The sequence below is a fragment of the Schistocerca cancellata genome, chromosome 3 (genome assembly GCF_023864275.1).
Source record: "Schistocerca cancellata isolate TAMUIC-IGC-003103 chromosome 3, iqSchCanc2.1, whole genome shotgun sequence".
In the NCBI taxonomy this organism is placed as follows: domain Eukaryota; kingdom Metazoa; phylum Arthropoda; class Insecta; order Orthoptera; family Acrididae; genus Schistocerca; species Schistocerca cancellata.
In genome coordinates, this window is record NC_064628.1 from 517,330,809 (window position 1) to 517,344,839 (window position 14,031).

Consider the following 14,031-nt stretch of genomic DNA (forward strand, 5'->3'; position numbering starts at 1 on the left):
GAAGGGCTACTCAAGATCATTCTTAGTTTACTTACTGTAAGCAGTTCTTGCAATTACTTTTACGTGTTTGAGTTTAACATTTCAGCAGTTATTTCTCACAAGTTTAATGTACTCTTAATCATCCTCTCCACTTTAAAACCTTAGACACTCCCTGTTAACGTCGTGTTGAACTGAATTTGATGATAATTCTTCACGCACATAATCATCATTTACATACAGGTCGTATGGTCTTGGCGTTTGTATCTCTGAGAGACTACCTTCATTATTCTGATAACCTAATAATTAACTAGAGCTCACACTTTGTTCTAATTAACAATTTGTCCTACCTGCCTACGAATGAGATACTTGAGAATGGTACGGCACTGCTGGTACTGTCTAGGTACAAGCACTACTTCTTCTTCTCGTTCAAAGAGCTACGTAAAACATTCTCGGACTCTGTTTCGTTTCACAGTTCTTTCTGTTGAGGCCATATGTTCCCACAAACTACATTTTTCTTAGTCGTTACCTTCGTTATGACCACCTGTTGCAGATAGCGCCAAATCTTTGAAGTAACGGTCAGCTTAATATTGTCGTTGTTACTATTGGCGTAACTCCATGACAATTACATATGTTAGTACACTAAAAACATCTTAGAAGTGCGTCAGAAAAATTTAACATAATACTCAAACCAAGACTTAATTTTTCATTACGCAGGGTTGTCGTTTAAAAACATGTTACTTATCTTTCTATAGCTACGATAGAATGCAATCGGCATGTGTAATACTCAAGCTTGAAAGTACAGAATTTTTTACAAAGCTCTTAACGATTTCTCCATAATTTTACTGAAATTGTGTCATACATTCCATCAAATTTCGGTTTTAATTTTTTTCTTTTCATTTTATTTCGTTTTTACACCCAAAGATATCATAGAGACGAGACTCTAATAAAATTTCTTAAACTGCGGTTTCATCAAAAAGTGTGTTACTGGTAACTGACTCAGACGAGTTAAAAGACAAGCTTAAATAATTTCATTATTGCCTCAGCCAGTATCATCCCAACGTAATTATTGGAACAATTATTAATATCTTACAAATTCCACAGGCACTACACAACGAAGTTGCACAAAGAAGGAACATCGTAAGTCGTGTTTCCAACTGACATACGTTAATGTGTCCACAGTTGGTAGCACTAATTATTTTTTAAATGGCAAAGGTAACAATCATTAGAAAAGAATTTTTAATTTATCTAATTTTCCATTTATTCAAAAAGTATCCTTTTGTAATGTAATTGGTTTTACAATAATGGATATATATGTGTACGTTATTACAAAATTTTTCTTATGTGTAACAAGTAAAGGTTCGATACTGTTTATAATACTGGAAATTGCTATATAATTTCTACACCAGGGAATCATCACTTATTGCGTATTATGATGTTCTAATATTCACAGCTTCATGCTTATAGAGCTTGCTACAAACTCCTCTAAAGTTTTATGTATACAGTTTACGTATAATAGATATATTTTGGATACAATATCTGCAACAGCAGTATCACATATCACTTTATCTACTCTTAGTTCATTTTGAGGCAACAGCCATTACGTTTCTGTTGCTATTTTTTTTTTCAGATATGTGTAACCAAATTACATTTAAGACGATGAAACATATAAAATATATTTGGATATTCAGATGTACTCCATGGTGTTGTTATTTTAGAGACAATTCAATATCGAAGAAGTACTTCCTGCTATAAATTGTCCTGAGACATCATATACCGAGAACGATGTACCTATTCCATTTAAGGCACTAAATGGTTGTTGAAGGTATCATGTTTACATCCAGTGACAATTGTTACAATACTGTGATTTCTACTTTAAGTAATTGACACAAATAATTTGATACTTATACATTTGAGTAACAAGTGAAAACGATAGATTAAATTCACCTCGGAATTTCTTCCACGATATGTGATCACTTCCTCTTATTTTCTTCTAATACTCCAGTAAAAAATTATAAGACGTGTTCTACTAGAACAGTGCATTTACTTTGCAAAAATCGCGAAGTATTTTAGGCACAACGTTTAAAGTAGTGTACAAATCAGAGCACTGCATATAATTTTCACTTGATAATTGCGAAAATATCCTTGAGTAATCTTCTCAGAAGAGCGAGGAGTGTATAGAATTTATAATACCCTATTCATATCAATATAGAATGTGTACTAAAATATCTATCAGGCTGTGTATTACTTTTAAAGAGAAAATGAGCTATCACTGGATACAATGCGTTAACATAACGTAGTGTGGGTCTTCTAGGTGTGAAGTTTCGTATACATTCTCTGAATGCGGACAGCTGCGCCTCTCGAAGACAGTCTGACGAACGTACAGCAAACAGCGTAGCGCTGTGGTCGACGAGTTAATGCCGCCCTGTGGCGAGTAGAGGGCACCGGTGTTGCCGCGCGGTCGCTCGAACACGACAGATGTGCGACAGCCTCTGTAGAAAGACAAAAAAGAATAATTAGAGTACCGCTTCAAGTCACCACACGACTGACAAACTGTACGGAATAGTATCAGTTCGGAAAATCAGCAAAGCATTTATAATCTAACTCAACGTACGTTGTTAAAATCAGTAAAGCAACTAGCCTTTGAAGTGAGATTTTGCTGTTGTTTATGCTTAGACACATCTACAGTGGAAAAACAGAAATTATTTGTGGAAGTTATGAATCAGCAAGCATTCGTAACGGATTAGACGAAACTGTACAAATATCAATTCTTAGGCTGAACAATTGAGCAATGCCTGAAATCGGAAAATACTAATGTTTAAGCTTCGCATGTAAATATGATCCAACAGATATTGGTAAAACTGAATGATTTTCCTGTACGTGACGAATAATTAGTGCAAACTCAGGCAGTTTGTGGGCAACGCATCAAATAAAAAGTATTTTTTTTTAGTAATAACAAAAGCTTTCGGTCTCGCTCGCACGCTATTTTTATTAACATATGGTCGGTTTCAATGCCTTATTCACCGTAATCATACACGAAATGCTTGGCTAGGGTTTTCTGCTTATTACACCGAAATTCAGAGAAAATTCAAACATTTTATATCTACTGAAATGACACAGAAACTTTTATTTTATTAACAGCACTGTGATCGCTATATCCAAATGACTGTGTGTGTGTGTGTGTGTGTGTGTGTGTGTGTGTGTGTGTGTGTGTGTGTATGAGAGAGAGAGAGAGGGAGAGAGAGAGAGAGAGAGAGAGAGTGGCGACAGCGTCACTCGATGTAGCAATCGCAGTACTGTTAGTAATATAAAAATTTCTGATCATTGCAACAAATATAAACTGTGTGACTACAAAGAGTGCATCAATGTGAACTGCAGTATCATGAGCAGCAAATTCTAGTCAATAATTTATATGGCGAAGTCTGCAAAGACCCAATCGACAATAGCACAAGTGGACACGTACAGTGATGGAGACGCGTGTATTTGCTTACAACGGGCTAAGCCCCTGACAGGTAGGCAGCGCAGTGAAACTTACCACGAGTAGTCTTCCTGGAGGCGTCGGTGCGTCGGCGGTCAGCCGTTGGCGCAGCGATAGAGAGGCAGCTAAGGCGTTCAGCGGTTGAGGCCGTGTCCGGCGAAGTGTCTGGGTGCTGTCGGGTACTTGCCGCTGCAGCACGCCGGCTGCGGTAGCAGCACGCAGGGGTAGTCGCGCGGCACGCGCTGTGTAGGCAGCCCGGACAGGCCGCGCACGTACGTGTAGGCGACGGGCGAGCGCAGAATGCGCTTCGGCGACTTCTTGTTGCTGCCTCCGCTGCCATTTCTTCCCCCCGCGGAGGAAGAGGAGAGAGCGGCGGCGGCTGCGGCGGCCACGGAGAGGCGGCTGGAGCGGCCGGCGTGGCCCGTCGGCGTGGCGGGCGACGAAGAGCTGGAGGCGCAGCTGGCGCTGTGGCTGCGGGCGTTGATTGTGAGCGTCTGGAACACCTTGCGGAAGGCGTGCGCGCCGGAGCGGCCGCAGGCATCGCCGGCGTTCGGCGGCCCTGTGGTGCGCGGACTCAAGCCCACGCCCGAGTCGTCGCTGCCACTGCCGCTGGCGCCGGAAGAGGAGCCGGTAGCGCTGTCTCCCTTGCCAGAAGAGCCGCTGCCGCTGCCGGAGCAGGCCCCGGACGAGGAGGACCGCGAGTCGGAGTCGGTCGAGGACGAAGAGTCCTCGTCGGTCTCGCCTTCGAGCCTAGCCTTCTTCTGCTGCGCGGCTGTCTGGTGCTGCTGGCGCCGCTGGCGGTAGCGGCCGAGACGCCGGCCGATGGCGCGGAACAGCCGCGCGCCGCGCAGATCGGTGAGTTCGTGCGTGGGCGAGGCGGGCGACACGCTGCGCGGCCGGCCGGCGCTGAGCAGCAGCAGGGGTGCGCTGTTAGACGAGGCGACTGCTTGTGCGTCCATGTCTGGCGAGCGTCGCTAACTGTGCGCTGCGGCCGCGGCGCACCCCCTTTATGCCCTCCGCGAGGTGGCGCGGCGCATGCGCGACCGCCGGCCAATGGCAGGGCGGCGGCGTGTTAGCAAACACGGCCACCACGTGAGGCCGGCCGCCACCTCCGACCTTTCCGCCCCTTCCCGCGCTGCGTGCGTAGCCCGCGCGCCGGCAACCGCTTTTGCATAACTGATGCGGTGACAGGTTACACAAATACGTGGGTGATCCAGTACGTAAGCTGCTCTCGATTATTCCAGGATAGGATCCGTCTCCTAAGCATGCTATTACAGTCTAATCTAGCTCGTAATCATCACGCTATTTGCAGAATATTTCTTTCACCCCGAGGCGGAGAATACGCTGTAACCAGTTCCAGACAAGTTAACACTATGTATAGGACCATCATTTACGTCTAGATGCTCGCGTTACGTGTTCAGTGCTATTAACTGGCTATTTAGGCCCTCACAGCAGCACGGGTGGACATGTACACAGGATGAGCACAAAATAACTTTACGCTGTTACGGTCCGCTTATATCGACGGTCTTGAATGACTAAACCCTGAGATCGCAGGGTGTAGGTATGTTAGAATGAGAAGTTACGTAGATTAGGAAACGGGCAATTTTCATGTTATTAACAGAAACTGAAAATAGTCTTGTGGAAGCTAAGGGGCACCTTTGCAGGTGAACGATCGGTGATCCGAGTAGTTGATCAATAACAACGGGCATCCGACAGTCGTGCGAGAAGAAGGAAGCCGCCAAAGAATCCGTTGCCACAAAAAAGATTATGAAAAATGTAAAAAAAAGGTTCTGTTCTGTCGTATCGTTATGTGAATCGATAATGATCTGTAGGTACCGCAGCAAGCAAGATAGATTGTGACTTGCAAAAGTAAAGACAGATTATAAAGGCTAGTTAATGATTTTAAGTGGCGCTTATGTGTATATACTATGAAAAATACAGTGTCGTGAAATTTAATTTCTGCTGGAAGTAATTTTGTAGCTCGGTTATGGATGGCTAACTACGCTGATCTCTGATGATAATATATGATTGAAGTGGAAGCTTCTATTGATTATTGTCAACTATGGATTGAGGACTGATGCTATATTTTCCTAAAAGACACTTTTTTTATTCTGTGCAAGTAAGTTGCTCGTAGAAGGTTGTGGTTTTACTCAGTAATCGTAAGATACAAGTTCGCCCTCGGCAATCTCTTTAGCTGAAGGAAGTTATATTCTGTTTGAATTTACTGTCTTATTCATTAATAGATAGTGATCTTTCTTAGGGAATTCTGCTCAAGCACCTTTTTGTGTGGGATCTCCCTGAAGCTACTTTTACAATGTGAAACTCCATGAGTCAAGTAAGGCCTTGGGTAAACTAAAGAACGTTCCCTCAGAGTAAGGGAGCCCCCACATAGGTCATTCGCCACAACACTTTCAAAAATTCATACAAGCTAAAAGGTACAACATATTCGCATCATAACTTTAAGTGGTAATGGAGTACATTTTTATTTTTATTTTTTTTTTTTTTTACATATGGGTGCAATTTTTGTTGCAGGCTGGCATTGTCAATCAGTGCTCGTGTAGATAACGGCAACTGTACCACAACATAAGAAATCTTGTGTTCTCAACTTAGCAAAAAGGCAGTCGGTAATTGCTATCCAAAGATAATTTCACACGAAGTTTCACCAGGAGCCACCCAGCATGGTCTCCATTTATGACTGGTACAAACAGTTTGCAAAGGCAAAAGTCTCAGCCGCCCTCCTGTGCCAGAGCAGAATGTTGATCCAGCTTTGAGTAGCATTGCAGCGAATCCCACAGAAATCAACACGCCGAGAAAGTCGTAAGCTTCAAATCACACAAACGACCGTAATGCGCAATCTTTCGCGCATGAGACAGTATAGCTTACAGCTGGGTCAGGCACTCGGTCAGAAGATTATGCTGCACTATCTGACTTCTTTACTAACAAGACGTTGGCAAGAATGGACAATGATAACGACACGTCAAACATGTTAATTTTTAGTGACGAAGCAACGTTTCATCGGCGCAATGTTCGTTGTAGGGGAACAGAAAACTCCCATTTCTCCTTCTAACTTGAAAGAGATCTGTCATAGGTCAACTGTTCTATTCAGCGTCGAAAGGAAAGGTCTGCGGGACTCAATTTTCCACAGAAAAAACAATGTCAGACTTTTGCTACCACGACATACTTCCGTTGTGGCTTTTGTTTTAGTTGCAAGAAAACTTCGACAATTTCATCTTGCAGTAAAATTCTGCACCCCGTCAGTTCCATTTGGCTATGTTGGAACAGCTAATCACAAATCTGGCTGGGCGATGGCTCGGCCGTCCAGGTGCAGGTGGTAACGTGTGGTGCAGAAGGCCACCGCGATCAGCAGACTTAATCCGTTGTGATTTTCTTTTGCCATTATGTCAGAAGCGTTTGTCCAGCTTCGGCCACAACAAAAAACCACAGATACAGCAGCGAATCGCAGCTACGCTACATTCCCTCATCACCGACTTCTTGCACAAGATTTGCGAAGAGTATCAGTGTCATCTCAATGTTTGCAGTGTGAGCCAAGGAGCACATTTCGAGTCCCTACAACGTGTAAAAATAACCTCCGAGGTACTCTGTTAGCAGCATAAGGACTAATGCGAATAAGTTGTACGGATTCATTGTTTGAATTTTTGAAAATGTAAGGTTTTTTTTTTACTTATGGAGTCTGTCAACGCAGTCTTTATTGTTCTTATTTTCGTGCACTTTTCCACGATTCACGATATAAAAAAAATGGCTCTGAGTACTATGGGACTTAACTTCTGAGGTCATCAGTCGCCTAGAACTTAGAACTACTTAAACCTAACTAACCTAAGGACATCACACACATCCATGCCCGAGGCAGGATTCGAACCTGCGACCGTAGCGGTCGCGCGGTTCCAGACTGAAGCGCCTAGAACCGCTCGGCCACACCGGCCGGCTCACGATATGAGATACCACACTGTATATACAAACCAGCCAATAGTACGCTGTCGTTTATCGACTAATAAAGTTATCAGAAGATCAAAGCAAACTGCAAAACGATTTAAAAGAAATATCGGAATGGTGCTAAAAGTGGCAGTTGACCTTAAATAACGAAAAGTGTGAGGTCATCCACATGAGTGCTAAAAGGAACGCGTTAAACTTCGGTTACACGAAAAATCAGCCTAATCTAAAAGCCGTAAATTCAACTAAATACCTAGGTATTACAATTACGAACAACTTAAATTGGAATGAACACATAGAAAATGTTGTGGGGAAGGCTAACCAAAGACTGCGTTTCATTTGCAGGACACCTAGAAAATGTAACAGACCTACTAAGGAGACTGCCTACACTACGCTTGTCTGTCCTCTTTTAGAATACTGTTGCGCGGTGTGGGATCCTTACCAGATAGGACTGAATGAGTACATCGTAAAAGTTAAAAGAAAGGCACCACGTTTTGTATTATCGTGAAATATGGCAGAGAGTGTCACAGAAATGATACAGGATTTTGGATGGACATCATTAAAAGAAACACGTTTTTCGTTGCGACGGAATCTTCTCACGAAATTCCGATCATCAACTTTCTCCTCCGAATGCGAAAATATTTTGTTGACACCAACTTACATAGGGAGGAACGATCACAAAGATAAAATAAGGGAAATCAGAGCTCTTACGGAAAGATATACGTGTTCATTCTTTCCGCGCGCTATACGAGATTGGAACAATAGAGAATTGTGTAGGTGGTTCGATGAACCCTCTGCCAGGCACTTAAATGTGATTTGCAGAGTATCCATGTAGATGTAGATGAATAGTAGCCTAACAAGTGTATGATCTCTTATGCTCTACTTCTGAATGTAAATTTGTTTGAGACAGATCGTATTTCACAAGCGAATATTTCACTCCCACAACATCTCTAAGAATACTTTTACTGAAATAAAAATACATAGACATTGATCTTGCTTAAAGAAAAATACACTGCCTAGCAGCGTGTTTCTTATCTATGAGTAAGAACCTTCGTCATACGTACGAGAAATGTATTCGCAGTTGCGAATATTGACAATATCAGCTGTATAATGGAATGGCGACGACGAGAATTTGTGATGGACCGGGATTCGAAAGCGGATTTTCCGCTTATCGCGAGCGGTCGCCTTACCATTAGGCTATCCGAGCACGAGCTCACAACCGTACCCAAACTTCCATATGTCGTTAACCATGTGTCCACAACCTGTACTCGTACTTCCACTAGGCATATTCCCGTACAGGGGAGACTTTGTACTTGAAAGTCGCTTGCCCGGTGTCAGCAGATAAATACGATATTGCAGTGCCTGTGTTATTCCGAATTACGATGCAATGTCCCTTCGGACATACATGCATGTCCGAAGAAACAGGCACTGCGGTGACTACAGCCGTTACGAAATACAATAAATGTATTCGCAGTTGCGAATATGGACGATCATCAGCTGTATAATGGAATGACGACAATGAAAATTTGTGTCGGACTGAGACCCGAACCCGGATTTCCCGTACGAGAATACAGATAATGGACGTACAAGTAAGTTTGTTTGTTTTATTTGCTTTGTTTTAGGGCGCTAAAACAACTAAGGGCATACGCGCCCATGTTAGAACCGTACAACACGAAGACGAAAAAGTAGTTAAAAGGGACTACACGTTAAGCCCAATCGACGGACTGAGCGAGGTGGCGCAGTGATTAGCATACTGGACTCGCATTCGGGAGGACGACGGTTCAAACCCGCGTCCGGCCATCCTGGTTTAAGTTTCGCGTGATTTTCCTAAATCATTTCAGGCAAATGCCGGGATCGTTCCTTTGAAAGGACACGACCGACTTCCTTCCCCATCCTTCCTTAACCTGATGGGACCGATGAAGTCGCTGTTTGGTCCCATCCTCCAAAAACAACCAACCAACCCAATCGACGGAAGGAAAGGCAGCTAAAAGCAGGAACTTCCTCTTGGACAAAGTTCGCAAAATATGCGACAGAGACAACGGAGGTCCTGAACTAAACATTAAATGTACTTCGCCATATTGCTACGACGGATAAAAAGTAAAACGCCGGTGACAACCCGCGCGTCGTACGCTGAAAGTTCGATAACTGAGAGGGAAAACATAAATTAGAACGTAAGTGGACAAAAAAGAGCATTCTCCCCGGAAATGACGAACCGTCAAATGTTGATGACAATAGGCACAAAGTTTGGGTCTGGCTGTGAGTCGTCCTCGGATAGCCAAATGGTAAGACGACCGCTCCCCATAAGCTGAAAATCCGAGTCCGAGTGGCGGCCCTACACAAATTTTCAGTGGCGCCATTTCATTATACAACTGACTGTTGTCCATTTCGCAACTGCCAACACTATTCTTGCATTTCACAACGGCTGCAGTCGCCGCCTTCCATGTTCCTTCGGACGCTGCATCGTTCTTCGGAATAACACAGGCACTGCAATATTGTATTTGTCATATATTTCTGTATTGCGCTGCCTCGGCTGTTAACATTTTAAGTTATACATAAAACACCATCTCAGCTGATGTCAAGAAATACTTCAGTTTTCTCTACCGATTTTGGTCATTGAACATCTTCAGGTGATAAATCTCTAGGACTTTGCCGAGTGCTTCGGAATCACGAAAGGAGTAGCCTGGCATTAAACCACATGGCATTAGAACTTCCTTCGTGTCTCCCGAAATACTCGTCAAGGTCCTAAACATTTGCCGGCCGCGGTGGCCGTGCGGTTCTAGGTGCTGCAGTCCGGAACCGCGGGACTGCTACGGTCGTAGGTTCGAAACCTGCCTCGGGCATGGTTGTGTGTGATGTCCTTAGGTTAGTTAGGTTTAATTAGTTCTAAGTTCTAGGGGACTGATGACCTAAGATGTTAAGTCCCATAGTGCTCAGAGCCATTTGAACCATTTTGAACCTAAACATTTGTTACCTGAATATATTCAATGAACGTTAAGTTAAAATATTTCTTAACATCTTCAGATGTCATCTTTTACATGCTCGTATACCATTAACATTTTTACGTATTTTCAAAAAATTAAATGGACTTTCCCTAACCTTGGGGATGAAAGATGTATAAACAGGTTATTGCTTCTTTATGAACTCACTGTTTCATGATACAGACTGCAGCATAATTGCCCTGTTAATGCATAGAGCACCTCACGATTTATTGAAGTGCACTGTAATAGGAAGCGATGTGCGCAGAATAACTTACCAAACTAATATGCACGAGTCGCAGTGAAAGTCAACGTTTCACTTTCTGAATCTTTGTGCTTTCATCTTCTGAGCTTTTAATACGAGGGTGAGTCAAATGAAAACCTTAATTATTTTTTTAAATATTATTTAATGTGCAGAAGTGGTACAAAGCTGTATCACTTTTCAACGTAATCTCCCCCACGCTCAGTGCACGTTCTCCAGGGCTTACAAAGTGCATAAATTCCCTTAGAAAAAAATTCTTTTGGTAGTCCGCGCAACCACTCATGCACCGCGTGGCGTACCTCTTCATCAGAACGGAAATTCTTTCCTCCCATTGCGTCTTCCAGTGGTCCAAACATATGTAAATCGCTTAGGGCAAGGTCTGGTGAGTATGGTGGATGAGGAAGACACTCAAAACGCGGGTCTGTGATTGTTGCAACTGTTGTACGGGCAGTGTGGGGACTTGCATTGTCATGTTGCAAAAGGACACCTGCTGACAGCAATCCACGTCGCTTTGATTTGATTTCTGGCCGCAGATGATTTTTTAGGAGATCTGTGTACGATGCACTGGTGACAGTGGCTCCTCTAGGCATGTAATGCTCCAAAATGACGCCTTTTTCGTTCCAAAAGGGAGTCAGCGTAACCTTCCCTGCTGATGGTTATGTTCAAAACTCCTTTGGTTTTGGTGATGAGGAATGGCGCCATTCCTTGCTCGCTCTCTTCGTTTCCGGTTGGTGGAAGTGAACCCAGGTTTCGTCCCCAGTAACGATTCTTGCAAGGAAGCCATCACCTTCTCGTTCAAAGCGCGGAAGAAGTTCTTCACAAGCATCAACACGTCGTTCTCTCATTTCAGGAGTTAGCTGCCGTGGCATCCATCTTGCAGACACTTTATGAAACTGGAGCACATCATGTGCAATGTGGTGTGCTGACCCATGAATAATCTGTAAACATGCGGTAATGTCATTCAGAGGCACTCGGCGGTTTTCCTTCACTATGGCTTCAACTGCTGCAACGTTCTGTGGAGTCACAACTCGTGCCTGACCTGGACGAGGAGCATCTTCCACTGAAGTCTCACTATTTGCAAACTTCCTACGCCATTCGTACACTTGTTGCTGTGAAAAACATGCATCATCGTACAGAACCTTCATTCGTCGATGAATTTCAATAGGTTTCACACCTTCACTACGCAAAAACCGAATAACAGAACGCTGTTCTTCCCTGGTGCAAGTCGCAAGTGGAGCGGCCATATTTATACTGATACTGCGACGGTATGTGTGCATCTGCACTATGCTGCCACCTACAGGCCATTCTGCACTCTTCTGCATTCTTACCAACTTACAGGATAACGGCGAGAAATTTCGATTTGTTATTACAAATTTAAGGTTTTCATTTGCCTCACCCTCGTATTACGTTTTGTAGTAATTCTGTCTTAATTCTTATTAAAATGAACCTGACGTAGCAGTCAGCATTGGAGAAATATTTGGAAGGAAACAAAAAATAGCAATAAATTTCTCAATTTCTTGCGAAATGTAGGTCTCTTTCATCAATTATTATTACTTTGTTTAACATCAGAAGGTTTAGTGGATGATTTATTAATATGTGTGAGCTCTGTACGAAATTCTCTCGTAAAACGAAGGCACTCACACATGGTAAAAAATGCGATCTTCTAAGACAGATCTTTCAAATGAATCAATATAAATTTTGTCTTTGCGTTATTGTTCTACTTACTAAGAATTAAAATAAATTTCTGTTCCTTCCCTCATACAAATTTTTTTAGTCCATAAATACGTGAAAATGAAGAATTCTGAAAATGGCAGCTGTTTTTTTCTACAGAAATGAAGTAACAAAATCGGCACAAAACAATGAAAAGAAATTGAAATGGAAGTATTATTAATATATCTTAAATAATGTTACAATGGACATGCAGCAATAATACGGAGCCTTTATTAACTTGTTTAACAAACAGGAAAAACTTTCATATGTTTTGAGTTTAGCTCAGGTACACAAAAACTTAGTTAAACGTACTACACTGAAATTGAGTAATAACCACAAGAGGTCGCAAGAAAACACTAATCACAGTCGTTCTTTCCCATACATCAAAATTACAATGGCTTCTTGGCCCTAAACAATTTTTTATAACAATGTGTCTAAGTTGCATCGTACCACAATTACATAAAATGGCTTATACAAAAGAGCGAAACACATTACCTTGTCTGAAACACGCCAAAGTAAAAATAAGTAATTTAAAATTCTTCATTTACATAAAAGAAAAATCTTACTGTTTGTAACAATTGTAGCCGTAGGCTTTTTAGACTATTCTTTTTTATGTTTCTGTTATTTGGGAATATATTTAAGTTGTACACTTTTTGCTTCTTTTTGCTACCACTCATCTAGTATCAAATGTCGGAATCATGGTTCAGCCAGGTGACCGTTACGACTTTGTCACGTCAGTATCATATCCCGCAGCACACAATGTCATTTTTGTTGCAGATAAAATGATTGTAATACAGAGAAAAGAGAAAACAGATGTGTAATACACATCGTAAAAGGCCGTAAGATTAAAACAATAATGTAATAAAGATTTTATGTATCCATTCAGATGTACTCTCCAGCACACGAAGAAGCAAAGAAATAATAATGCAATCAACCATAACAGAAAACACACACAGTAATGAGAAAGCACAGGAGAAGGTGTAGTGGCCTCACCTGAAGTATTTAAGATAGTTTCATGTAGCTTCAGTCCTCTATTGGTGGCTGCCATTGCTATCGGCATAAATAATTTTTAAATTACGGCTCTTCAAGCCTACTTACTTATATAAAAGAAGCCATTCAGTCTTCATCCAAGGTAAAAGGTAAATGTTTAATAACAGAATTTCTTGTTATTTTGTAAAAACAGTGGTCGTACCGGACATATGCTGTCCAGTATTTTCAGCTTACGGTATTCACTATCACAGCAATCATTGAATAGTAATTAAAAACGCAATCTGGTTGCAAAGTGAACATTAGTAAAAGTGTAATATACCTTTACATAAAAGCGAACCCATTTCCGAGTGAAATACCTGAGAACTTTATTAACTCATACTCTACTGAAAGTTATTGCTCTGACGTGAGTAGAGGTAATTTACGCAAACCTTTTGAGCTTTTGCTCACAAACAGTCAACAATAATGACAATAATGACATAGGATCCTTAATTGTATGATTATATGATAGCGGAACAAACACTGGTAGCAGTTACTTCTGTAAAACATCTGGGAGTATGAGTACGGAACGATTTGAAGTGGAATGATCATATAAAATTAATTGTTGGTAAGGCGGGTACCAGGTTGAGATTCATTGGGAGAGTGCTTAGAAAATGTAGTCCATCAACAAAGGAGGTGGCTTACAAAACACTCGT

The 14,031-nt window shown here is 42.0% G+C and overlaps 1 protein-coding gene across 1 annotated transcript; it reads right to left on the bottom strand.

The window, feature by feature from the left end:
• Nucleotides 1–1,303: 1,303 nt before the first annotated feature.
• LOC126176397 (uncharacterized) lies at nt 1,304–4,413 on the bottom strand. The gene is made up of 3 exons (XM_049923555.1): nt 4,260–4,413; nt 3,512–4,196; nt 1,304–2,468 (listed from the first exon to the last, which is right to left on the bottom strand). The coding sequence occupies exons 1-2, from the start codon at nt 4,411–4,413 to the stop codon at nt 3,589–3,591; spliced, it is 762 nt and encodes a 253-aa protein (XP_049779512.1). The 3' UTR covers nt 1,304–2,468; nt 3,512–3,588.
• Between the last annotated feature and the right edge of the window lie 9,618 nt (nt 4,414–14,031).

Bases quoted from the DNA above. Each gene is read 5' to 3' on its own strand.
- LOC126176397 (XM_049923555.1), bottom strand. From the start codon at position 4,413: ATGGACGCACAAGCAGTCGCCTCGTCTAACAGCGCACCCCTGCTGCTG. The intron at 4,197-4,259 runs GCTACCGCCAGC...CTAGGCTCGAAG, and splicing joins CATCGGCCGGCGTCTCGGCC to GCGAGACCGACGAGGACTCT.